This window comes from Cryptotermes secundus, unplaced genomic scaffold, assembly GCF_002891405.2.
Source record: "Cryptotermes secundus unplaced genomic scaffold, Csec_1.0 scaffold3347, whole genome shotgun sequence".
Lineage (NCBI taxonomy): Eukaryota > Metazoa > Arthropoda > Insecta > Blattodea > Kalotermitidae > Cryptotermes > Cryptotermes secundus.
The window spans coordinates 47,916-75,284 of record NW_019738019.1 but is presented as its reverse complement, the minus strand read 5'-3'; the positions used below and the strand labels follow the sequence as shown (position 1 = coordinate 75,284).

Below are 27,369 nucleotides of genomic sequence, written 5' to 3'. Positions count from 1 at the left end.
ATTGTGAATAATCGAAATTAAAAACATCGATTCCAGTGTGGAACAATCCGGGAACGATAGTTGACATGCGAGAGTTGAGAATGGGTTGAGCACGGCGAACTGTAATCCAATGCAATGGCGTAGTAGCAATGTAGGGAAGTGGGGGTTGTTAGTCCAGTCGTTATTTGTTGATGTGATGTATTAGAACTTTGTTATAAAATGGATAATCCTCAACTAGATACCGGTTCACAGCATCACGAACTTTTCTTACAAGAGATAGAAGGAATTGACGACTACTGGGGACCGACATTCAGGTATGTACGTAGTTTTTGCTGTATTTTCAGACTCGTGGGCCGTGTGTCCAGTGTTAAATCAAATCCCCCGCGAGTAAAATTCTATTAGTACGCAGGTGTTACCGTGTTCGATCCAAAATTTTGCATCTGCGCAAGAGATAATTCAATTAGTGTGTCACAAAAACTGCCCTACTGAAGGCCCCAACTACTTACAGAGGGAGGAAGCGAGGGTGACAGCCAAGATTGGCGCAGGTCTCTGAAAGAGGGTGGCAATTCGTGGTTTGGGATGGCGCAGCCTGGTTCTAGTGGGTCTGAAGCAAGTACTAGCACTCAACCTAAACATGAACTTTTGCTATATGAACTTGAGACCACAGACACGAGTAGTGTGGGGTTGGTTATAAGGTAAGGGTTGTTAATATATATCTCTGAAAGTAAGAAGCTTAAATGGGTAAAACCCTTTTTATGTGTAAATTATAATATTGGGTCAGCTGGTTGTGTGTTATACAGGTTTATATATATATATTTTATTTTATTTTTTTTTTTCATTTTTATCACAAGGAGCTCTGAAACATCTTCAAGTTGCTTTAGAGATGTTGGAAGTGGGAATCTGTTCCTCACTCTAGTCTCCACAGATGACCAGAGTGGTTCAGTAATGTTCAGATCTGGTGATTTTGCTGGCTAGGGAAGATGTTGAAATTCACCTTCATGCTCTTCAAACCATGACTGCACAGTTCCAGCTGTGTGAATGGGGTCATTGTTGTCATGGAAAACCGCATCGTTATGCAGAAACGTCAGGATCTAGGGAGGCACGTGATTATCCAACCTGTCCACCTACTCCCATGCAGTAATTCAGCCATGAAGGATAATAATGGGCCACAATATTGCTGCCCAAACCATCAGAGAACCTCCCCTATGTTTCACTTTTGGAACTAGGCATTCCAGAATGTAGGTTTCCTGAGGTGTTTTCCAAATGTAAACTCTTCCTGATGTAGGGAACAGTGTGAAGGATGACTCATCTGGCCATATCACGTTTGCATTTCCACTTGTGTGATGTCTAGGTTTTATGATCATGACACCATTTATTCATCTGAGCATTACCTTCAGTAATCAGAGCTTAAGAAGTTGCAGACCTACAATGGTTGTTGGATCTGTGAAGCTCTTGTCCTATAGTTTTTGTGGAAACAGGGTCTTTGAAAAGAATATTCGGTTCTGTCACATATGCAGCAGTAGTTTTGTGATCTTTTAAACAGTCTTTCTTATTGTATGATGATCTCTTTCTGTCGATTTTCACCCGCTGTTCCTCTTTGCTGATGTTGCCTTCCCATGATTCATGTATGCTGAGATAACCTCAGAAACTGTCGCTCTTGATACACCTAATAATGTGGCAGGTTTTTGTCGCAGATGATCCAGCCAAATGCACTTACACGAGCACTACAGAATGTAAACAAATGGAAGTAGACACTCAGTGTTGCCAGCTGAAGTTCTGTCAATGTAGTGAACACAAATCTGATTCCTCAGTTTCTTGGTGTTTCCATTATTTTGTTTCTGAAACAGGAAAAATGTGTTTGTTTAAAAATCACTGTATCCATTTTTACATGTTGTCACATATATTGACTATGCATGGTTGGATTGGTAATTGGATATTTTTTAAACTGAATTAACAGATTTACAAATAATTTAACTATCCACAAATATTCACTCTTATTTCACAGTCTGTTATATCTTGCTTGCTCAGTTCTTTGCTGGCTCTGTCATCACATACATGTTGCTAGGTTTTGGACTCTTATCACAGGGGCTCTCTGCTGGCTTGCAGGCCATCTGTATATCGCTTTGCTGGGGACTGATGCAGAAATAGACCCTCAACAGTTACCCGATTGTTGGGTGCGTTTGTGGCGGTCAGGGATTGCTGCTTTATGTTACCTAGCAATGGACACCTCTGCAACATTTCTCTGATTTTTACATAATGACTTTTAGGCTTCCAATATGGAACAGAAACATATGCATGAGCAAAGAATAACAGGAGCCAAATAAGTACATTCATAAGTAAGAGAATAACATGTAAATGACAGGAAATGCTCTGAGATGCAGATATGGGATTGGCAGATCGGAAAGTTGTTGCACAGAAGAGAGGAAGAATGTTGACGGAAAATGAGGAGGAGGTATAGTTTTGGGAAGACAGAGTTAGATGGATAGTCACAATCTGTAACTCATCAGTTTGTCTCCAAACACCTCAGTCACAGTTTGTGGCCTTTCAAGGTCTCTAGACTTAAATGTCTGTGATTTTTATCTGTGGGGAAACCAAGAAAAGAATATTCAAATAGCTCCCACACATGGGATGAACTTAATCACAACATGAGTGAAGCAGTTACATATGTTGAGGTCAGTAAACTTGAACTAGTGTCAGTTTTTTCAAGGGAAACTTAAGGTAATTTATTTACTTCAAGAAATGCATGTCAGTGTTTATAACATGCAGCATACTGGCTCCAAGTTTAAACTTCCTTTTCCCAGTATGCGAGAGGCAAGGTTGTAGCTAATTGGCTGATAGTAGGAGAGTCAGACAATTCATCCCTTCAAGAAAGACTGTATGTTGTTTATCCAGCATTCTCTCAACATGAGGATGTAATATACTAAAGCTCAGTCATGTGTGACCCACATTATGTTTCTCAACTCAAGTGGCATAACTTCTGGGAGCGCTGGCAATTTGGTTTGTATGATCATGGTACACTTTTCCATTAATAAATGCAAGCAACTTATTAACAACAACTCATTTCCATGTGTTGACTTAAAACTGGTGCTAATGGTTTGTCTGACCAAATCCATAAGGATTCTTGCTGTCCCATATGTGAGCATTATGGAAGCTGAAGATTCCATCCCTTATGAAACATGCTTCATCAGTAAATAGCATTTTCAGTGGAAAAAGCTGGATTTGCTGCACACTATTGAAGCAGCCAATACAGATGAAAACAGCATTGAAGAAACCTTGAATGCTTTTAAAGTGGTTTTGATGGGGCTGCTACTTCTGAAGAATTGACCAGGCTGTGGTTCTTCATGTGTGAAGATCAGTTGCTGTTTTTTTTATGCAACTTGCACTGTCTGCTTCAGTCATGTTCAGAACTGTGTCCTCCAATTTAGAAGCATGATTGTTGATATGCCCCTTTTCTGCATTTTGCAACTTGCTGTTTTGGTCTGTCTCAGTTGGCATTACACAGACAGGAATGTTTTGTTGGTAGGAGTATGGCAATTATGTATCTCATCAAGATATTGGCACATTGCTGCTGAATCATTCCCTCGCATTTTGCCATAGAGAAGGTGCATGTATGTGTACTTCTTGAAAGAATAATCCATGATGATTAACACCATTAGAACTTTACTGGAAATAATAACAGATAATGGTTAATAAACAACTATAAGTTTGCAACTGCGACTCAGCAACTGAAACAAAATGAGGCTGTACCTTGGAAGAAGTACATTTACAGTTATACAGTATGTCATAGGAAATTTTTGCTTTATTTGTAATGTCTGAACACATTTCAGATGCTTTTGGAAGTATTTCCAGGTTTCCCTGTATATGAAAGAATTGTTCAAGAACTTTATACCTGAAAGTGATGAAATATAAATGTGTTAATTCCTGTATACTTTGAGTTCATCTCTCTACTAAAGGAAAGTAATTTGTGTGAATAGTGTATAAGCATTGCAAAATTATTGGAACATCCTGTATAGGGAGCCTGATGTGTTCTCTGAAACCGGATAGTGGTTATATCTGTTTCCTGTTTGTTTGTTTTTTTATTATTATTTCCTGCTGGTTCAAAGGGGGAGTAGAAGGCCGTGTGCTTTTAGTGTTGGTTTGTGAATTATTATAGTTGATCAGTGTAGCATTGCCTCCCTTATTACATAGACCTCGCAATGCAGTGGGCTAACTAGCACAAACGTGTTTAATCTGCTAATTACATCATATACTACATGAGGGCTGTAGTGATTGGCCATATTTTGAACTGATAAATTAAGTGTGAAATATGTCTGAATGAGGTTATTAAATTAATCCAGTTCAGTAATCAAGCAGAATTTCAGGAAAGTAATTGACTTTGATGGCATCTCATAAAGGTACTTGTTTAAGAAATTCAATTGAAGAGTGTGTGGATAACTTTGAGAGGAACTTCAGCAACTTTCCATTTGGTTTGGAAGTACTGTAAGTTAATACAAGTTCACTGGTCTGTTTTTTTTTATATATTCAGGATCTGAACAGTGATTACTCTCACCTGCAATGTAGCACGATGCAGTCTGGCAGATCATTACCAACATTGCAGAGGAACTGCTGTCCCCATCTTCAAGGCAGAAGAGCAGTTTCTTCTGTGCTGAGGATGATGGTAGCAGGCTCATGTGAAATGATAATAATCTGCCAGAGTATATGCTACCGCATCCAGTGGGACGGTAATCTTCATATCTTGAAGTAGTTATCAACTTTCCATGTTGGTTGGATGCGTTTAACATTATTTAAGTGGTATATAATTCACATTTGTTGTTTGAGCCCTGGTTCTTTAAGATCCAGTGCTAATCTAGGAATCAAAATTGAATAAACCATGATGCGTGACAGTTTTTCATGGCATATGGTTTTATCTTCATCATATACCCTTCTCTTTCAGTTGGCTGTTATACGTCGTGAAGATGAAAATGTGTTTTTTGTCCAGCTTATATATATAAATAACTTTACCATCGCCAGTCACAGTAGCCGAGCGGTCTAAGGCATGCACTGTCTTCGCTCGCTCAGAAGCCGCGATCGTGGGTTCAAATCTCACTCAGGGCATGGATGTTTGTGAGCTTTTTTCTGTGTTTGTCTACAGGTAGAGGCTTTGCGACGAGCTGATCACTCGCCCAAGGAGTCCTACCAAATGTGTAAGATCTTGTAAACTGAAGTGAAACGGAGAGTTTCATGGAGGTAGGCCTAGGCCCAAATTGGGGCTGTAGCACCACAGAAAAGAAAAACTTTCCCATCAGTGCCCTAATAGAAAACACCCAATGATATTTGCTCTGTACACATTCCAGTATATGAAGTAACCACAGCTATTAACATGATGTGCATAGTATTACAGTAGAATAAGTGGATATAATTCAGGTCCTTGTGACCGTCTTTTAATCATTTGGGTATCCTTTATGTTCTTAATTTGAGTGTTATTTCTTCATTAAATTTTAGCTGTTGTGAAATAGTTATGTGACAAGGAAAGCAACCATATCCGAGGCAACAGCAGATTCATGAGGACTGCCATAACTGTTTAAGTTCATTTGTACAATATTTGTAGACAGTAGCAGTTGTTCCTGTCAAGACCGTTTCTATTCTGAGTCTTGATGCTTAGGCACATTTCAGCCCCTCGTAGCAATATTTTTGTCTGATGATATGACTGTGATTCTCATGCCACCTTTGTCATATATTTTTTGCTCCTATTGATATTGATTTTGGTACTGATGTTGCTGTTTGTTTTTTGTCAAATCAGAGAGACATGTGGAAACGCTGAATGTTAATAGAATCCTAAAGGCAACACTGTAAACAAACATCCACACATATAGGTCCTTGTTTATGGAAGGACAAAATATCACAACAAACTGAGGGGGGGAAGGCAGTCTAAATCTAAAAATATGCTGAAGTCCTTTGTGGATAAATATTCTTGGGAGGATGCAGGAAATTTTGTAGTGGTTGAGTGATGTGGCCATATGTAAATTAACATCATCATCATCTCAGCCACCAAGCTGAGCAGACGTGTTTGTTCCCAGCTCTCTAGCATGTTGCAATATGTGGTAGTGTCCAGTTCTGGTGACAGTGTTTGTTCAATTTGGCTACTGCTGTTGCAGTTTTGATTTGCCCGAGTTAAGGCTGCTAGCAAGGATATTTACAGTGTTTGTAAATAAGTTTCTACATTGCAATGTGCCTTGCTGAGCAAGGTTTCATCTTTCATGTCTTCAGGTGAACGTTGATGCAGAGTGTTATAATAGCATTGTTATAATGCATATATTTTAACATTATAATAGTTTTATATAGCATCTTAACGACCACTGTATGATATTAAACTGTGAACCAATTTCTGCATTATAGACCAATCAGTTCACAAACTATAAATGGTAATGAACCTTTGATGTCCATAAAATGCTGGAAATTTCTTGAATACACAAGCAAGGAAGGATGCGTCTCCATGAGCTTGGTTAGCTGTATCCTTTGGAGACTTATTGCAGCAGAGAACTACATTAAAAGATAAAAACATCCTGATTTTAATAGAGTCTGAACTCAGTAAAGACTTTCCTTTGTTTCTTAACTGTGATTTTTAGGAGGCCATTGTTGATTGTTTAAATGTATATATATTCATAACATTATTTTTGTTTACTTTTCTCAGAATATAAGCCTTACAGACACAAAATACATTGGACATAAAACACATGTTTTATATTTCCAAACAACTTTTGTACAAAGCATTTTTCTTTCTGATACTAGAAAGATATGCTCAGACATGTATGTAGGCTATCGTGTAAAGTTAAACATCAGTCAGTCAGTCAGTTTATTTGTTCTGAGACTCCATATTTAGAGATACAACCTCCATATAGAACAAGTCAATTACTACATATTAAAATAACACACATATCATACATGAGTCAACAATACTATGAAACTTAATTACCTACAGATTTCATACACATCAATCATACAATACATTGTCACACTTTCAACAATTCTATAAGAAAAGAAACCCAACATCCAGCATTTTCTTTTATAGATTAAGTAGGGCAAAATATTTGTCATAACACAAAACCATAACACACTCACTTCAGAATTTAGGTGACATAAATTCATCAACGGAGTAAATGGAATGTTTCAACAGAAAGGATTTTAAGTCCCTCTTAAAAGAGTTACATGTCTGATGTAAATTGATATTGAATTGGCATAACAATTATAAAATTCTCCAGTATCAAATTACATGAAAATATGTTTGGAATTGTTTTGTGTGTATAGACAGAAGGACTGAGCAGACTTGATAGGCATCTCACAGGGTTGCAGAAGCACTCAAAAACAAGTAAATCACATAAGCTTTTTTACTCGTGCAGAGCCATCTATGATGGGGATGAACACCAGAAGTTTATGGAGCGCCTGGATGCTCGAATCAAAAGCCATGACAAAGACATAGAACGCATGTGTAATTTCCATTATCAGGGCTTCATTGATTCCATAAGAGAACTTCTCCAAGTAAGGTCCCAGGCCAAGAACTTAAATGTAAGTACATCTGTACTGTACTTGGTATTACCTGAAAGTGAAAATTATTTGTCACTACCACGAAAAGTTGGGTTCAAAAGTATGTGCAATATTGAAACACTGCATTGATATATAAATTGTGACAACTTGGTGAATATCTGTCAGCACATAGCCAGCTGATGCATTTTTCTTCACTAATAATATAAAATGTGAAAAATATTGTAGTGCTAATACGCTAATTTGTTTCTCTTTAAGTGTTTGTGATGTTTGCAGAGTGAAATTGTTGAAATTGATCAAGAATTACAGACATCGACAGCCAATGTTCTGGTGAAAGGGGAGGCGCTAGTTCAGGCTCGCAAAGTGGAAAGTAATATAGCTTCAGCAATTAAGAATCTGTCATTATGCCTTCCTGTCCTCACAACATATGCCAAACTCCAACGACAAATGAAAGAAAAACGGTATGCAGTTTACATCTAACAAGCAATTGGCAATCTTAAGTGTAACTCTGTAATTTTAATTATTCTTGTGATTTTCTCAAATTATTACTGATCATCTTGATTTTTAAGGTGATTCATTTGAGGAAGCAGGATAGCTTGAGCAGTATAGGGGCTAGGCTGTAACATGACATATAGAAAAACCCATAATACAAATTTCTATTTAAAAGCAAAAATAGAATTGAGAGCAGGTTGAAGTATCCCATGTAAAAAAAAACACTGTATACATTTGTGTACATAGGTACAATAATAATATGTAGAATAATCCAAGCAAAACTATGATTTGTTTATCTACTTACAGTGGAAACAAAAAGTCTGTCACTCGAGTGAGTAGTATTAGGAGAAGGGGTTGGGTTGTGTTGGAGGTATGTAAGGGAAATGATTTCATGCTCATTGCAGTGGAGACCACATAAGTTCAGGGACTTTCTTAATGAAGATTCATAAAGCAGGGACAGCCCCCCCCCCAACCCTGTGTGTGTGCTCACAGATTATTGATTGGATCACCATTTTGTCCATGTGTGCATATAAATTCATGTCATGTTTTGGCTGAACAGGACCATCATCGGGTATGTATGATTTGAATAAATTTATGTACAGTATTGTAATACTGTATAGCATATGAGGGTTGTTTGTCTGAAAATTTATTATTTATAAAACTGAATTGGTTCCTGTTGCAGTAATTTAAAATAATTTTAAAATAGCTTAAGTTTATATAATATTATTTATTTAATGTCATAGTGTTCTCCTTTCTTGTGTTCTGTCTTTTGCTGTGATGTGTATTTTGTTGGTTGTTTCATGGTATTCCACACACTGGCCACTAGAGTACACACAACCAAGATGCCATCAACAAGATATGCATTACATAAAAACAGAACATAAGAAAGAAGAAAACTATGCTACATAATACATCATTTTACATCATTTTAAATTATTTAAAAATTCTTATGTATAAAATTATTTTAACAGGAACCATTTTGGCTTTTAAAGTAGTAAACAGTTCCTCAGTTGTGTATATATCCATTGCTGCAGGAATGTGTTTACAAAACCATTGCCTAGCAGTGGACCTCTCCTGTGGCTCTGCTATGACTGGAATTTGACTGGATGTAATGCCATGTGTTAAAAGAAATGGACCAGGAAGTTTGTTCTGGTCCAATGCAACACTGAATTTGCCAGTTTTAAAGAAAGGTCGTTAGACCTGATGGTTTGTCATATAAATGTTAGTGGTCCTGAAAGGAGAGTAAACATATGTGTACTTCAAAAAACTGATAATTAATTTCATCTGATTATAGGTACTATCCAGCCCTGAAGACACTGGAACAACTGGAGCACTTGTATTTGCCTCAAGTTGCAAATTACCGATTTTCACATCAAATGAAGCAGAACATACCAAAGTATGCTGTATAGTTATTAATTTTTCGTATTTTATGATGGTTTTTAAGCAAAATGAGCCTTAAGGAAGTAGGATGGGGTGATGTGGATGGACTGGATTTGTGTGACTGAGGACAGAGACCAGTGGTGGCCTCTTGTGAGCACTATATTGAACCTTTAGGTTCTCTAAATTACAGGGAATTTCTTGAATATCTGAGTAACTGTTGGATTCTTAACGCTATTCCATGGATTTGATTGATTAATATTTTTTTTGTAGGCTGAGAGAAAACATAAAGGAAGCTTCCATGTCAGACTTAAGGGACTTTTTAGAAAACATCCGAAAATTCTCACCAAAAATTGGCGAAGTTGCCATGAGGCATGTAAGTGGTTTAATTTCATACTCATTTGTATCCGTTATCACTGCAGAATATTTCAACCTGATAGCATCATCAAGGGTTTTCATGGTGTTTCTTCAGTCCCTCCTGACATATGGTAGAATAGTACCTCAATTATGCTGTTGCTGCTTTCTTCCTAGTCTGTTCCAATTTATTACTCACCAATCATCATACCATTCAATGCCGTATCGTCTGAGATAGAACATCAACCATAAACTGTATTGGTTTTGTATGTCATTTATTATGTTATGTACTGTATTGTTACATGATGGCAGAAAGGCAGATTGGTGAAGCAGAATAGACAGTAATTGCTAGGCACACTAAACATGTGTCTGCAGCAATGGATACACATGCAACAGTATAAGAACTGTTGGAAGTGGTGTTTTCTACATGGTCTGTGCCAAGGCTGTATAATGAGAACCAGTTGAGAGTGTGAGTTAGTGGTCACCAACTGAAAGTTCCCAGAGCCATCAGAGAGTAAAACATGGTCATGGGTCCTGTCAGACTTGGAACCAAGAAACATTGTGCTGATGATGGCTGGCAGAAATTTAGCAGTCAGCCAGTCAGTCAGTGTTAGTTGTGAGACAGTTGGCAGCTGGTAAAGATGTGAGCAAAGAAGCAGAGGAATACCCATTATTGGGAGCCGTCACCAAGCAATGACTCATGAAGCTGTAGAAGACTATGTGTGCTGTAGTTATGCATACGGTTATCTGTATTGTGCATAAATTAGTGAGATTGTTATAATCCTTTCCAGTTGTGGTTATAAGTGTGCAGTAAATCTAATTAACAGTCCCAACCCCTGGTGCAGTCACTAACATGTGACAACTGGTGTCAGAAGTGGGATTGATCGGATTGATTGGATTGAAGTCCATGTGGTGTATAATCATGGATTTCAAATGTCTGGTATCTTAGGAGGGCTGAAGGCCAAGAGATGCCAAACAAATAATGGAAACTTGCTGAGAAACAACGGGGGCCCGTCTAGAGAAGGTGGAAGAAAATCAGGAAATCTAGAGGCCAAAGTGGAAGCCAGTCAGGAAAAGTTTGGGGCCAGTCAAAAAAGTAGAGGTCATAAGGGTACACTGTAAATGGGTACCATGTGCAAAAGCCATTCAACTTCCTACCATTCTGCAGGGCTGGACTTCTGACGTTCTACGTGGAGTCCCTAAAGGAGCGATGTCGTGGATACTCTTGGGCCACTGGTGGCCAGCATAGTGCACTCAGCTGAAAACAAGGACCCAGCTCATCGGCGAGCCCCTTCAGTAGTTTGTCATGCGGCAGTTGACCCACCGTGCCTTTCTTGCACTACATGAGCACCATGTTCATAGGCAGGCAGTGCATTCATTTACAGTATCAAAGAACAAAGCATAAAATGGCAGCTACTTTTGGGAGGCAAGAGAATGGTCAGTGAGGCCTCTAGGCAGACCCTCAAGCTAGATGTGATAACGCTAGCAGCTGGCTCTTCTGCCGGGCTCCAGAAAAAAAAGAAAATGACATTGTGGAAGAGCTGTCCCCGTCCAAAATGGACAAAGGGGCTACCAACACCAGCCACTTTTTGAAAGTTCTGTCCCCATGAAACCAGAAGCAGAGGTGTCATTTGCAAGGACAATCACAGGCAGGTCCCCTGGGGATACGCCATAGGCTTCTGAAGACAGGCAGCTAGGCAACCGCATGCTGTTGGAAGGGTTGTTTTGTATGCAGTCCTTTCTAAGACTGTATAATGAGAACCAGTCAAGAATATGCATTAGTTTTGAGGCAGTCTTTAGCTGGTAAGGACCTGAGCACAGAAGCAGAGGAATACCCATTGTTGGGAGCCGTTACCAAGCAGTGGGTTGTGAAGACATAGTTACAGTTGTCTGTAGATTGAGTAAATTAGTGAGAGTGTTTTAGTCATTTGTAGTTTCAAGTTTTGAGTGTTAAATAAATCCAATTACCAATCCAAACTCCATGTGACAGTATTTCTCTTCTCTGCTTCTCTTGTTTCACTGTTATTGTGTAACCAGTAGGCTTTTTGTGGCTCCTTGTAAGGAGTTCTTATTATTCTTCTTATGTTATGCAAATATTCCCCTCTTTGTAAAATAGTAAAGTATCATTCACAGTTAACTTCATATTACTATTTGATAGGTCATTACATAAATTTGATAATATTTTGGAGTAAATATTTACCTGTCATATGTCAGCCATCAATATGCCACTTCTGTGGGTTACTTAAAGTCACCAAATGCTGTTGGAAGTTTGCACTGAAGATGGAGTGTTCATACGTGTCTACCAAATGACATGGTGTCACTTCCCACAAGATGATAATCTCTGCAACGTAGTTGAGGCTTAGTTACAACTTGCATGAGACTGCAAGACTGCAGTTCACAGTGCAATAAACATATTTAATTACTTTTTTCTTCAGTTCTCTTTTGCAGATGTAAACTAGATTGTCGGCTTTTGGTGGCTGTATAAGTAACCCGTGAAAATGGCCGCGCCATAGCTCAAGCGGTTAGTCGCTGGCTTCCCACTGTGGCGGCCCGGGTTCGATCCCGGGTCTGGTCAAGTGGGATTTGTGGTGGACAAAGTGGCGCTGGGGCAGCTTTTCTCTGAGTACTTCGGTTTCCCCTGCCAATCTTCATTCCACCAGTTGCTCCACAATGACCCTCACCTATCATCTGGGGCTGGTACAATAGGCAAGAATTGACCGCAGTACAAGGGACTTAGTCCCACCCCACTAGCAATTAAAAAACCGTGAAAATAACGTGTTTGTTGGCCACATGTCTGGCAAAAATATAGTCTAAAACATTACCAGATTTCAAGAAAGCAGTCTTCTGGGATTTGGCACTGTGTATATGTGCCAAATCCCAGAAGACTGCTTTCTTCATAGTCACCGCCGTGAAAGCCTCAAATCTTACATTACCAGATTTATTTATTTATTACTTCTGTTAGGTGGTAATGTGATGTTAAAGTTGTTATAATTTGCAGGATTTGAGGTTCTCACAGCGTTGGCTATCAAGAGTTCTATCTTCTCAGATACAGTGCTGTGCACGAAGTGTGCTTTCAGTTTCTTGCTTTTCTTTCTATTAAGCCCTGAAGATGGAGGTGACATGTTCCTGCAAAACGTCAGTTGACTTTCAATGGCTTACATCATGTTATATCCCAGAAGATAGAAATCTTCATCATTATAATTTGTTAGTGATGTCCAAAATGTGTATATTGCTAAACATGTTGAAAATTCTGGTTTAACTAAATTCATTTCGGTATGTTTCAAGGTGACTATTTGTGTTTTTTTTTCCATTTAAGTTTTCCTTCATTTGAATTTCATAATAAAAATAATTCCTGTATTTTTATGTGGAGGTTGGTAAGGAATGAAAAGTATTTTAGAAATTTAATTTTTCATCACTTTAATCAAAAGTGTGAAATACAATCTAATGAGATAAATATTTTGCATTGTATGTTTTTTGTAGAGCGATATTTTTAAAATATTTGAAATCTCTTTTTAGGATAAAATATAATCATACATTCATTTTCACTATCTGTCTGTACATTTCATGCCTAGACTGCTGAGCAACTGGGCAGTGATCCAGGTATTATTGGCAGAAAGAAAAGGCAAGCTCCACCACTACCAAATCCTTTCACTGGCGAAGTAGATTATGAGCAACCTGCGGAGAGTACGTATGATGCTGAAGAAGATCTGAGTGCACAAGACCTAATTGATTTCTCTCCTGTCTATCGATGCTTGCATATCTACACAGTGTTGGGTTCAAGGGAAACTTTTGAGACATACTATAGGAAGCAGAGGAAAAAGCAGGCCCGCCTTGTTCTCCAACCACCTACAAACATGGTAATGTTATCAGAATATGAACAGGAAATCCGTAGGCATTTGTATACACTTTGTGTCACAGTTTCCTCCACTCTGTGCCTAACTTTTCTTTCCTCATGCGCTGAACAGTACACAGGTTCTAAGTAGGATAAACAAAACCAAACTCATCACTTGCTAATTACCCTCTGTTGATGTTGAAAATACAGGTACTTCTTTCAGTAAATAATGTCGTGGCAGTAAGAGTGGATTTGAATCCTGAAAAGCTAATAATTGCTCAGCAAGCCAAACAATTCCACACATTTTGTGCAGCCAGATGCTAGCAACAGATTGTGTGGCTTTCATGGAACCACAAGGTGTATTACCATTTTAATGAGATGTCATGTGTTTCCTGTCTCAGCCAACCATATTGGAGTCTCAGAAGTGAATGTTATCATATGATGAGCTCATATTTTCTGTTCTCAGAACAGTGGAACTACTATTGGAAAGGGTAGTTATGTTTATGTTCTCTTGTGTCAAAGCTTGGGCATAACATGCACCATCAAATGTATGGTTGTTGTCAAAAGTTTCTGCCATTTTCCAGAGCAAAATATAAAAGATAGTCGAAGTGAACATGTGCTACTTTCTGGATAACCTACGTATCTATCTGTGTGTGTCGCACATGTGTGTATACTGTCAATTTAAAAACTGTTTATTTAGGTAAGTGGGTTATTTCTTAACAGTCCAGTTTCTATCTGGACCTTATAGTTTAAACAATGGAATAAATACAGTATATTTTAAGACCCTCTGCATTTCAGATATTTAAGGGCATTTAGTACCTAGGCCGTCAGCTAATGTGCTGGGGTTTTAAATAGCACCTCTTAGATTTATATTTGGGTGTTGTCATGTAATTTGTGTTCAAGAATGACTTCTTTTGTTTTTCAGCATGAAACTATTGCTGGATATCAAGCCTACATACATGGTATTGTGGGTTTCTTTGTAGTTGAAGATCATGTATTGAATACAGGGAATGGCTTGGTGAACCGAACTTATTTGGATGAAGTTTGGAGCATGGCCCTGTCTAAAATAGTTAATGCCTTACGAACACATTCGGTATGTAACACTGTCTCTTATTCAGCATTAAGTTTTGAAGTTCTATTTATGAGCCATTCTTTTCTGAGTATTGTGAATAATATGGTAGGATACATCTGTCAAGGAATAAGCATTGCCGGCATGTGGTAGCAGACGTGTCAGAGTTCAACAAACAGACACAGAAGATCTGAGGTTTTCACAATGATGAGATTTCAGATTTTCTTCTGGGATGTGACACCATGTAATCCTGTAGATGGATACCAGTGTTTTGGATGATGCTGTTGATTTCATCTGCCCTCTTTTCTTCATATCGGCCCTGAAAATGGCCTTTTGCTGTTATGTGTTCCTAAAGGTATAGAAAAGGTTCCTCCTGTAGCCTTTTGTCTGCTTCTTGGCCTGATAAGTATTTCTGGTTCATTATATGGCCAGACTTTATGAGGTTGTTGAGATAATTTGGATCAGAAAATGCAAAGAACCATTTCCACTTCATCACTCTGTCAGAGGTATGACTGTTTGCACTTTTAGTCTTGATATCTCTGAGCCTTCATAGCGTTACAAGAGATAGCTCATACTGGATTTGCATAGGTTCACATTACTCCGGAAGGCAGAATAATGATGACAGCAGAATGGGATGGCACTGTTCACCGATGAGAATGCTCATATACATTTTGCGATGGAAGCACTGGAGCTGCGTTGTGGGAATACCAGCATCAGTATCGAGATGTGTTTTGAGTGGTACGCTGCCGTCTGAGGGAAAGAGGTCCCCACCGATACCTATGCTATACGTATATGCTAATCGAGTGACTGACGCTTGTCAGGTTGCTTATGAAACAAGCCTTTCCAGAGTATAGTTTGGCACACAGTGTACAAGGAGCAGCTGTGGCTCTCTCAGTGCAGTTTTATAAGAATTACAGCCGGAGGACAATAACCTTCAGTTCTGCCGATGGCTTCTATGCAGATTTGTAGATGCACTTGACTTGCTGAGCCATGTATTGTGGACTGATGGGGCAGCATTTCCAAGGAGTGGCGTAAACACTTTCCAAAACCTACATGAATGGGCCCTAGGGAATCATCATGCTCTTCAGTGCTGTTTGTTTCAGTAATGCCAATGTATTGGCTGAAATTGTGGGTGCGTAAGTAATGTGGGCGTATGGTGTTGGATTTCCTTCAAGGGACACTTCCCCATTTATTGAAAAAATACACCCCTCAGTGTTCACAAGGCTGTGTGGTTCCTCCCGGCACTTCATTCTAAATTCATGATTGGTTCAACAGCCATTTGAAGACATGGCTCAGCCATGGGGTTTGGTCATCTGACCTCTACTTTCTCCTGATCTGAACTTTCTTTTTCTTTCTTATGGGATGCATAAAAAAAAGCATTCATACTATGAAAGTACAAGATTGTGACTTTGCCTAATGTTACTGTGATGCATGCGTGTGAGCTGGAGAAGGTAACTGAGCACTACACTTACTTCAACCCTGAGATGAAGGCAGCAGGTTCCTCCACCTACAAGACTACACGGTGTCAGTCAAGAAGGTCACAGTCTCCACAGTGAGATGCGCTTGTGATCAGTTAGTACCAGTTTTCAGTTTTAAAATTGTATGTAGTATGTTAAGAACATTGGTTCCAAAATTTCAGTCATAAGTCAACAGTCCTCAGTAGGTCATTAAGGGTTAATGGAATAAATGATTTTAATGTTTCTTTGTTTCAGGCCTATTGTACAGATGCAACTCTTATGCTCAAAATAAAGAATTTGATTATGTTATTCAACACTACTCTCAGGGTTAGTAACAGTATGCAACTTATATTATTAAACTTTAGTGGCCATTTGTTTCCTTATTGCAGTGGCAAATTCTTGTAGTCCAACTAATCATATCATTACCCCCATACTACTCAGATTTAAATTCCTCGTCCAGATGATGAAATATGACCCCTGTGTTTAATTCTGGCTACCAACCACATAGTGCCAAAATATAAAATCCCCTTTTACCAGGTTATAACGGTTAAGGTTATTCTCTGCTGATCAATAGACTGACAAGGTGGAAATGATTTAAAAAATAATATTGATAAATGTGTATTTAAATTATTCAAATATTTATGAGAATTTGAATGAGGTTCTTAAGTTTCAAAGTTGCATGTATTTCTCAGTTACTTTTATTGATTATGAGGCTGGAGGACTGTGTGATGCACTGAGACTGCTTAAGGCCCTTTTACAATACGAATTTTGTGAATTTCTTATGGTCTGGGAAATGACTCAGCTAGTTGGCTCAGGGAGCGTCACTTCTGTTCTCTGTTTGGAAGGTGCCCAGTTTGAATCTCAGCTGGCACAGTGGCTGTTCTGACAGGTTTTTCTTGATCTTCTGTGGTCCCTTCAGGCAGAGCCTTAAATTAGGCCAGAACCACTTGCTTTCACATCTGTTTCAGTTCATTCACTGAGCCTTACAACACTGGAAATTGTGTAATGTCAGCATTAATAGCATCAATAAATAAAAGCTCCTATTGCTATACTAAACTGTTCGCCAGGCTTTGTAATGTGTGTATGTATATCATCCATTTTATGCAGAACTATGGTTACTCGGTGAATCAGCTGTTCGACTTGTTACATGAAATTCGAGATCATTACAATGAGGTGCTTATGCAACGCTGGGTTCAGGTGTTCAGGGAAATACTTGATGAGGAGAGTTTTCTTCCTATACAGGTAAGTTACTTATGAAAGAATTCCTTGAATATTTAAATGTATCATTATCTTGGAATGACAGTTTACACAAAATTAGTAATGATAATGGAGTTAGAGCAATAAACTTTGCCACATCCAAAATTCTAATTGTCAAGAGTATGTATAGACTTTGCCACTGTCTAACATTCAAAAAGAAACTGATGTTTCAGGAAGTAGATTCATTTCCACCATCAGATGAAAGGGTGGGGAGGTGCTTATTCAGTTACATCCATTGTAACATTAGCATTTTGTAAGCATTTTGTATACGTAGCCCACATCATGCAAAAATTAGTGATGCCGGTAGGTGTATGTTACTGTATCACAGGAAGTAACGGTGTTATACCTGTTTAGTAAAACACATAATTTGAACCTTAGCATTGTTCTTATGTTAGTATGAACTACCTTTCTTGGTGTTCACCGAATGCTGTGTTGACTGTTTTGTACAGAAGTTAAGTTGAAGACTTGTTGCAGGCAGCACCACAGCCTGCTGTGTACCTCACCTTTCAATGCAATTTTCATTCTGCATAACAGCAGACTTGTAAGACAACTTGCATACAAACCAGTTAACACACTGCCAGCACAGGCCGCATAATAAGTTTTGTTTATTAAAATAATTTCTGCATTGTCCTGCTATATTCTGCCCCCACCTCCACCCCCACACCACAATCTAACTTTTAACTCTTTCTGGTTAACCTGCCACAGAGGTGTTCATGCCTCGCTGGTGCATGCACAGGTCAGCAGGTTGATGTAGTAATTCTCTGGAATCACTTGGCGAATATGTGTCTTATCTGTTTCTGTGCCTAGTGGTAAGAACGTCTTGTATCTAATGAACCCTGCAGCTTTAACCTAAAAGCAGTTGTGTTTGCTTCAAGTTTGCAGACTTTGAAATTTGATATATTTACACATTACAAACTTATTTTTACATTTTTTAACTTGGCTGTATTTTTATATTTCTATTCAGTTGTATTTCGAGCTCTAAAATGAAACCGTGTTACAGGTGTCCTCCCAGGCAGAGTATGATAATGTCGTGGAGTCATTTCCATTTCATGATCAAGCTCTGGAACTTACACCTTTTCCGAAGCGATTTCCATTCTCACCGTTAGTGCCCAAGGTGTACCAGCAGGTTAAGGAATTTATCTATGCTTGCCTCAAGTTTTCCGAAGATCTCAATCTGAGGTAATACAATGCTTAAAGAATATATTGTTATGAAGGTTGTTCAAATGAAACCCGTGTGGGGACTATTCTGTTTGAAAGAGTCGAGGCACCTCATTGATGTGCCAGCTGGTGTTTCATGTATACAGCTTCATGGTCCCCTGTGACCAACCGTATGTATTGGGAGTTCTGAGAATGAGTTTCATTTGAACAGCCTTCTTACCTAAGAAGAAACAACACCGAACCCAAAACCGTCTAGTAACGCTATACATCTTGAATTTTGTTTGTAAACTTCCATTCACAAAGCTAGGTCACTGTTTTAAATTAAAATTGTGTGATCTAATAGCACGTATAGATAGTAGTTACATGTACCGTAGGCAGCCTCCGTAGTCTAGAGATAATGTTCCCACCTCATGACTCGTAGTACGCAGGTTCAAATACCCGACGGAGGTCGTTGAATTTTTAAGGGCGGAAAAATGCAGGGAACAAGTCCTCCGGGAGGGACTTTAAGCCGTGGGTCCCGTGTCGTAGCTTTACGGCACGTAAAAGAACCTCATATCTCCAAAGGAGGTCACTGAGCCAAATTGCGGACATTTCCCGCCCAACAGCAGTCTCTAATACCTCTGGTAGATGGGGGAAGCATTATAGATACCTTTCAGCTAGTAGAGCCGGTCTCGCTGGCTGGGCGGGACTGATGGTAAGCACCAGTAGGATATAGAGACTGGTAGAAATCATAGAGGGAAGCACAATGGACCAATACAGGTCTAAGTGCATGGGCAAACCCACCCTCTCCAATAACTAACTAACTAACTACATGTACCGTAAAATTCTTTTCCAGGTTTTGTGATTTATAAACTTTATAAATTGTGTCCTGTTGTGTGTATAATGTCTTATGGGTATAACTGCAACACAACAATATATTTATGCCGTAGAAGTGCAGCTGCATGAACAATGCAAAAGAGAGTCGATAAAGCAATTTTAATTTACTTCAGCGGTGATACTATACCTGAAAAAGACAACAGATGTAAACAGTAGGGACCTAATTGGTTTCAATTCTTCTTTCAGTAATGATAATTCTGTGACACATTTAACATGGCTGCTTCATTGATAGAATGTCCCAAAAGAGAATGATACGATGTTTTGATTTTTTGTGGTCAGAGATGTGAAATCCATTAACATTTATGGAAGAATGGGCGTTCAGTTTGGCGATAACTATATGGGTCATAGGAAAATAATTGAATGGATGGAAAGGTTTAGAAGAGGGCAGGCAAGTGCTGATGATGCATGTTTAGAAGAGCTGGTTATTGTTTTATCTTAATACTCACAGATTGATCAGAAATTTTTTGGTACTTTTGTGCGTTTAATATCTTTGGAGACATTCTTAGTACCCACACATGTATTGCTAGTATACTTTACTAAGTTCATGAAATATTTTATATAATTTCTGTACTTTACAGTCAAGCTGCGGTGGATGATATGGTCAGAAAATCAACTAACTTGCTTCTTACGAGATCTTTCAGTGGTTGTCTCTCCTCTTTGTTTCGCAAGCCAAGCCTGGCTCTTCTCCAAGTGATACAGATTATAATTGACACTGGTTACCTAGAGAATGCAACAGTCTACTTGGAGGAGTTTGTGTCCAACATCACAGGGTATGTTATCATCAGCAGATCTTAACTTTCTCTTATTCATGAAGCAGTATCACATCAGTGGGTTTTCTGAGATCCAGCTTTCTGGCTTTCTCACGATGTATAGACCAAATCTAATTATTATTACACCGTATAAATATTTTTATTTGCAATATGAAAATGAATGTTTGTACTAAAATCAGACGTTGAACAACTGTAATTAGATATTAATTATGCAGACATATGAAAGTGTTTTAATTGTCAGCCACATCTGTCTTCTAATAACCTTACATCTGTTACATATCTCTTAATATTTCTGCTGAGTGGACTAATTTTGATTTTTGTAGAGGGTCCTCTAGTGTTTGAAACTGCTACATATTGTAAACAGGTATCGATTGGCATGAAAGAAGATTGATTAGCAAATTGTACATGGATCAGAAAGTTAGAGTACGACTGGACAGGGGGGAGACAGGAAGTGTGCAGATTGGAAGAGGAGTTCGACAAGGATGCTGTTTATCACCAATTCTGTTCAACTTGTACAGCGAATGCCTTACCAAGGAAGCTCTGGATGGGCTCGGTGACTTCAAAGTAGGAGGGCAAATTATTCAAACTGTGAAATATGCAGATGACCTTGTGTTAATGGCTAAGGAAGAAACTGTGCTACAGGGCATGATTGATAGACTAATTGAAATTGGAAGGTGCTATGGCATGGAAATGAATGTGGAGAAAACAAAAGTAATGAAAATTTCGAGACAACCAACCCCAGTCACAATAAAGATAGACCAAAAACAAGTGGAGAATGTGAAATGTTTTAAATATTTGGGTAGCTTGTTAACAGATGATGGAAGGTGTACTTGTGAAATTAAATCCAGGATTGCCATGGCAAAAGCTGCATTTAGCAAGAAGAAGAATCTTTTTACCAGCAAATTGGACTTAAATTTGAGGAAGAAACTAGTGAAATGCTACATTTGGAGCATAGCTCTGTATGGGGCTGAAACATGGACACTTAGGGCAGTAGATCAGAAACATCTGGAAAGTTTCGAAATGTGGTGTTGGAGAAGAATGGAGAAGATCAGTTGGACCGATTATGTGAGAAATGAAGAAGTGTTAATTAGAGTCAGTGAGCAGAGGAATATCCTACATGAAATAAGAAAACGGAAGGCTAATTGGATTGGTCATGTTTTACGCAGAAACTGCCTTCTAAAAGAAGCTATCGAAGGAAAGATAGATGGGCGGATAGAAGTGACAAGAAGACGAGGAAGAAGACGTAAGAAGATGCTGGATGACCTTGGGGACAGAAGAGGATACTGTCATTTGAAGGAGAAAGCTCTAGATCGCATTAAGTGGAGGAATTGTTTTGAAAGAGGCTGTGGACCTGTCGTCTTGACAGATTACTGATGATGATGATGACATATTGTAAGGTATAATGATATTCTTTATGTTAATATTGTGATGTGGGTAACTGCGGGTTGAAATCTCTCCGTGTCTTTCTAGGTTGTGTTGCTTTTAGAAAGCTTCCTACTAAACATGCGAAGGCAGATCTCCTTCCGCATATCCTTCTTGTGTGTGTGTATATATATATATATATCTGAGGTGTTCAGATTTGTTATATTGTTGATATTTATTTACTTACTTATTTTTTATTATCATTCATTGATCCATTCAGGTACATAACCAGTGGATATAGAAACTGTCAGCAGAGTACATTGATGTTACACAAGATTGTCTTAACATAAGATAAATAACAATTAAAATATATTGTCACATGTAGGGGGGTACGCGTGACGAAAGTAACGGGTTGTAGTTCAGATGACTGGATTTATTAGCAGCTTGGTTACACACTATCAATTACACTTAAAATACGTGCAATACAGCGCTATTGCTGATTTGCGCACATTCCAGTTCACCGTTGCGAACGCACTAGGATTCTCAGTCTCTACTAGTCGTCTCCTGGCAGCGCATCTCAGAACAGAAACTAGTACTCAAATCACTACAAGTATTACAGTGTTCTCTATAACCTAATTTTATCCCAAAGGACTTTAAAATTTTAGTCCTCTAAATTTTGAAATTATTTATTATTTATATCCTGCAATCACTCATCTTCATACAGTAGATTCTTCAGATTTCTGTGTGTGCCCTTTTCTACCATTGCAGTGCTGTAAAATTATATTCATATTTCAGTTTATGTCATGTTATTATGCACAGAAGTTTCTATTGTACTTATTTTCTGAATCTGTTACAGTGCTCCAAAAGAGAGTCACATGGGTTCACGTGGTCAAGGCCAGTCATCAATGTTTCGTGTTGCACGTGATGATGCAGAGCATCAGATATGTGACAAATTGAAATGGAAATTGGATGAGTTCTTGGAACTAGAAAACTACGACTGGTTGCTAGTGGAGCCGAAAGGGCACGCTTCCAGCTTCATTACTGATCTCATTGCTTTTCTCCAGAGCATATTCATTTCATTCACAAATTTGCCTGTGAGTACATCGCCTTTTATTATTTTAGAAATAGACGCTCCTTTACTGCGGTTACTGTTCAGTAACAGCCCTTTAACCCTTTCAGTACCAGGTACATTATGCCTGCAGGAAATGCAATTTAAGTGTTTTTATTTTAATTGGGAAATATTAACACATATCTCCTTCTGTAATGTTTTTACTGTTATGAGACAAGCCTCTCCATTTATCTCTTGTCTTCTCAAAGCTCTTCTTCCATCTCCTCCTCACATTCCTCACATGTTCTGTCTTTCTCTTGCATAACATCTTTCCTAGGCTTCTGTTTGCATCTTGATCTAAATTTACCTCTTCGGCCTTTCCTTTTTGGTGTCATGTTCAAAACGTTGAAAGTGGCAATCCGTTGGCTGCCTGTGAATGCTTTTCGGGTGGACAGGGTCTCTGAATGCAAACTTAGAGAACAAGACATATGGACAACTCAGTTATCCCCCTGACTCCTTGTGTGGTGACAAGGATCTCAAACTGCTGGCGTGTAACTGCAGAAAAAGTTCATCAGCTGTTTGATGACCACCTTCATTGAGCAGGCACTGAACCTCAAATAATTGGCACTGAATGTGTTAATATGATTCACAGTTTTAATGTTGAACATTGTCTCACTGTGTTCCTTAGCAGGTTTTTCCTACCTTACACTTAATATTTCTTTTCCTTTATCAGGTTTGTCTTGTAGTAAGACAGTTTACAGCCATTTGCTTGAGTCTATAGCAGGTATCGGTATGATATTTAATTCTCTAAATGTTCTTGCAGCCAGAAGTAGCCCAAGAAGCCTGCAAATCAGCATGTGAACACATTGCGAAGTCAGTGTTGGGCTTCATGCTTAGTGAAGATGTGAAGCAGATATCAATGGGAGCACTGCAACAAGTCAATCTGGATACCATTCAGTGTGAACGTAGGTAACATTAATGTTGCGCAGCTCCATGATATCCATTCTCTGTCATGAAAGTTCATTGGAGAAATGTCTCCCAGCCACTGGTCTGCACCTTAATTTATATCATTCTACAAATTTTAGAAAACATTTGTAAATTTCTCACCATAACAATAGAAATTACTGTGCTAAAAGTAATGACTTTCTTATTTTCTTAACTACTAAATTTTGTTTGTCATAGATAACTGTTTCCTTTTTATTCCGTCCCTTTTTGGAGATTTGAGATAGAGGACATGGTTCTGGAATCTGTCTTTAGAATTTGGGAGCAGGATTGTGCTACAAGCTCTGTGTTCCTGGCACATGGATTTGTCTCACAACTGAAATTATTCATACACCTTCAAGCATAATGTTTAATTACAGATGTTTAGTTGGGTGATATGTCTGCCCAATTTTCATTTCACATAAGATCATTAATGAACTTCATGGAGCAGAGTCCTTTTTTAGAAGCCAGTAGTTGCTCAGCTACTCAAAAAATTGCTTGCCTTTCATGAAATCCAAAGGTTTATTACTGTGTTCACAAGAGTGTGCAATTGGTTCATATTCGAAGCCAGGTGAATCCGGTCCACACCCTTCCACCCTATCTTTTTAATATCAGTTTTAATATTATCTTTTCATTTTGTGCATCCTGTTGTGTTATTATATACAATTCTTTATTGGAGTCCATCGTAACACAGGAACATAATGGTCAAGGTCAGCATTACCTTAGCTACATGTTTTGGCTTTTAAAGCACTTCCAAGTTCTTACAGTAGTGATGAGAAAGAATAATTGGCTGAGATGGTGTGTAGTATGGTAGAAGTTTACCATTGCTTTAGCGGAACATACTGGCTCCATCTTCAGGGTAAAAACTACGCTGAGCAAGTAGCCAGCAGGAAGCAGATGGCTGGTTACTTACATGAAGATGAGGACATTACATTCCTACTGATACGTGAATTCAATGCTTTTGTGCAGACCAGAGGACATGGTTGGGAATTAACAGTGTCACAACATTTGTACGAAATTCTATTTGTTATACTTCGATATAGATGTAATGTGTTAGTTCACTAGTCATTTAAATACAAGTATATATTCCACCTTACTTTTTTTGTTTACTCTTACACAGAGTTTGCAGCGTCAGAGCCCGTAGCAGGACTTGAAGAGGGAGCTCTGTTGCATTATTTTGCCGACCTGCGTCAGTTGCTAGATCTGTTTATGACATGGGACTGGCCAACATATTTCCATGATTATGGTCAAGAAAACAGCAAGTACCAGCAGGTCAACCCAAACACAGCCATCATATTGCTGGAGAAGTGAGTTATAGCCAGGACCCAAACATTGTGTTTTAATTCCCAAAACAATTATAGTCTGTTTGCTTTATTATGCTGTAGCAAGTGCCAACAATATATGCATTGTGAAGTGGCTTATGGTTTTTTGCTAATTCATGAGGAATCAGTAAGGTATGGCAGAAAGTGGTAATGGCTTCTTTATGGCATTATCCTGGCACTTGCTTGGAAGGATTGAAGGAAACTACAAATACGGAATCCTAAATATAGGTCACGGTATTATTGTATTGTTCTTGCTATGTGTACCTCTAAGGGGGTACATATAAGAACTATTGAAATCTCTGAAATTGGCCACAGCTTGTAAGTCTGCTATTTATCTGTGTTGAAAAAATTTTTGTGGAACTGCTAAAAGGATTTAGGATTACTGACTCTCAGGACTTTGTCTAACAGACCCAGCTGAGTAAGCACCCCATACTTGATGTCCAGAAGTACTGTGTTTTACTCCAGCATATCAGACAGTGGGAAGGTCCAGAAGGCCAATAATGTTAAATATAGAATTGATTCACTAAATGTATTGTTTATAGGGCCAACCCTGCATGAGTGCATGCAGTTATGTTTTTCATGGGAAAGCTAATATGTTTCAACAAGAGCATGCTTATCCAGATTCAGCATCAAGTGGAGCTCTAAACTTGTGGACTGCTACACGTCTTCATTCTCGTGAAGTTCCTTGCGTTTGTGCAATACGGAGGTTCACAAAAGCAAATTATACCCTGTCCTTAGTTTGCAACCTATCTCTCTTGAAGATCGAATGTATTACTGAACTCCCATCTTTGCATAGGATTTAACTGTTCACTGTTCTGTCCCCCCTAGCAATGGCAAATCATGTTACAGAAGTCAGGCACACAATGCATACATATGTTTCCAAGCAAAATGTTAAATCTTTTATGGAAAGAAACAAACTTTTTATGCCCCCCGTCCCACAGTTTTAATGATCTGGCAGCACACTAAGAGTCATACCAGAGCATCCATCACTGACCCTTACATACATTCTTGTGAAACTTTCCATTTATCCTGCTGAAGTAGAATATAAATATGGAAATATAAAAATGCAGTTTTCTCCATTGTCCTCATATCTCTTACGTCTCAGGATTCTCATTGCTGTGTTCATAGATGTCTTCAATTTCTATTCCCCTCTCAGAATGAGGGACTAAGCACAAGTGAGCATACAGGCCTTCCTTAGAAGAATCCTGACAAAGTCCTTTTCTGTAATCATTGCACTTTGTCACATTGCATTGAAGATGTTGTTGGAAGCCAAGAAGGCAGTGGAAAATGCAAAGCATGACAGTTGCAACAAAATGGTTAGTACTCTGCTTTTCATTTGGAAGGTCCCAGATTTAAATCTCAGCCCCAAGGTCAGTCAGTTTAATCAGAATTTTCAAGGTTTCTGAACCATATTACTTGTTCCCACTTTCTTCATTCATTCATGCTTCGCACTCCCATTCAGAACTATGCAACCTACCCAACTGACAAAGCACTGTTTAATAAACAAAGAAACAGTAAGAGAAGAGAGCCACTTAGGGTTCTCATGTAGAGAACATGGGCCATCTTTTGTGTAGTTTGTGTCACCCAGAAACATACGAGTTTTCTTATGTGTGTCCTGTGTTCAGGTTACGTGAAGCAGACAAGAAGAATGTTTTCTCAGTGCTGAAAAAGAGCGAGCGGGACAAGAAGAAACTTTTGGAAACAGTTCTGAAGCAGTTAAGGCAGCTGGCCCTCACAGCACAGCAGCAGTGAATGATATTATTGTTAAGTTCAGGGCAAGTTCAGCTACTTTGCAGCAAAGCAGTATCATTAATATGTCATTACTTGTGAGACGTGATGTCATGTAGTCTGGTGGAAGAAAGGATGATGCTGTCTCTTTCTGTGGGGTGGAATAGTAAGCCATGAAAGCAAACAAGCAGAGTGACAGCTACACTGCTTGCTGCATCCTCGACTTACTCTTTGGCTTAAAGACTGATTTAGTACAACCCTCAAAGGTCAGTAAACTTATGCCAGACTACATAGCGTCACAATGTACATGATAGTACTCTTCATTGGTATTGCCACGAGAACCTCAGACGTCATGTGTTATTTCTTAGATTGTTGTAGTTGCTATACATGGAAAATAAATTTGATTATATTTTGCCATTGTAGCAAAAGTTTACATTTCTGCTGCTGCTACTGATGACTTGTATGCATTACTATGTGGCAAAAAAAGATAAGTCACCTCTGTTCCACACCCTACTGTAAGGACATATGGAGGAATGGCTGCTTTTTCTCTAGACAAAGAACACCTGGTATATATTAGAAAAGTGGGTGGACCCCAGAGAAAACTTGTATGCTGCGGCGAGAAAAATCTGTGCCCTTGGTGGAAGTCGAACCCTGATTCCCCAGTCATTGAGCCTCTAGCCTGGCCATTATACTGACCTGGCTGTCAGAACATCTGCAAGGGTTTCAGCAGCCATGAGACAACTTAGAAGCTGTTTGTCCTCATGTCTTAGTAAGCATGAACACGTAGAG

At 38.7% G+C, this 27,369-nt stretch overlaps 1 protein-coding gene across 3 annotated transcripts; it reads left to right on the top strand.

Moving 5' to 3' along the window:
• The first annotated feature begins 56 nt into the window (after positions 1-56).
• LOC111870687 (exocyst complex component 6B) lies at positions 57-26,998 on the top strand. 3 transcript variants are annotated; one of them, XM_023863153.2, is made up of 15 exons: positions 57-293; positions 7,356-7,521; positions 7,774-7,958; positions 9,284-9,385; positions 9,640-9,742; positions 13,293-13,577; positions 14,478-14,645; positions 16,334-16,405; positions 17,186-17,320; positions 18,336-18,514; positions 19,948-20,139; positions 22,358-22,595; positions 23,373-23,514; positions 24,651-24,837; positions 26,478-26,998. In XM_023863153.2, the coding sequence occupies exons 1-15, from the start codon at positions 199-201 to the stop codon at positions 26,602-26,604; spliced, it is 2,376 nt and encodes a 791-aa protein (XP_023718921.1). In that variant the 5' UTR covers positions 57-198; the 3' UTR covers positions 26,605-26,998. The 3 variants fall into 3 exon arrangements, with proteins under 3 accessions (XP_023718921.1, XP_023718920.1, XP_023718922.1); XM_023863152.2 differs by lacking the exon at positions 57-293 and adding an exon at positions 544-674; XM_023863154.2 differs by lacking the exon at positions 57-293 and adding an exon at positions 4,138-4,373.
• Positions 26,999-27,369: the final 371 nt, after the last annotated feature.

Bases quoted from the DNA above. Each gene is read 5' to 3' on its own strand.
- LOC111870687 (XM_023863152.2), top strand. From the start codon at position 559: ATGGCGCAGCCTGGTTCTAGTGGGTCTGAAGCAAGTACTAGCACTCAA. The intron at 16,406-17,185 runs GTTAGTAACAGT...CATTTTATGCAG, and splicing joins TATTCAACACTACTCTCAGG to AACTATGGTTACTCGGTGAA. The intron at 17,321-18,335 runs GTAAGTTACTTA...ACCGTGTTACAG, and splicing joins AGAGTTTTCTTCCTATACAG to GTGTCCTCCCAGGCAGAGTA.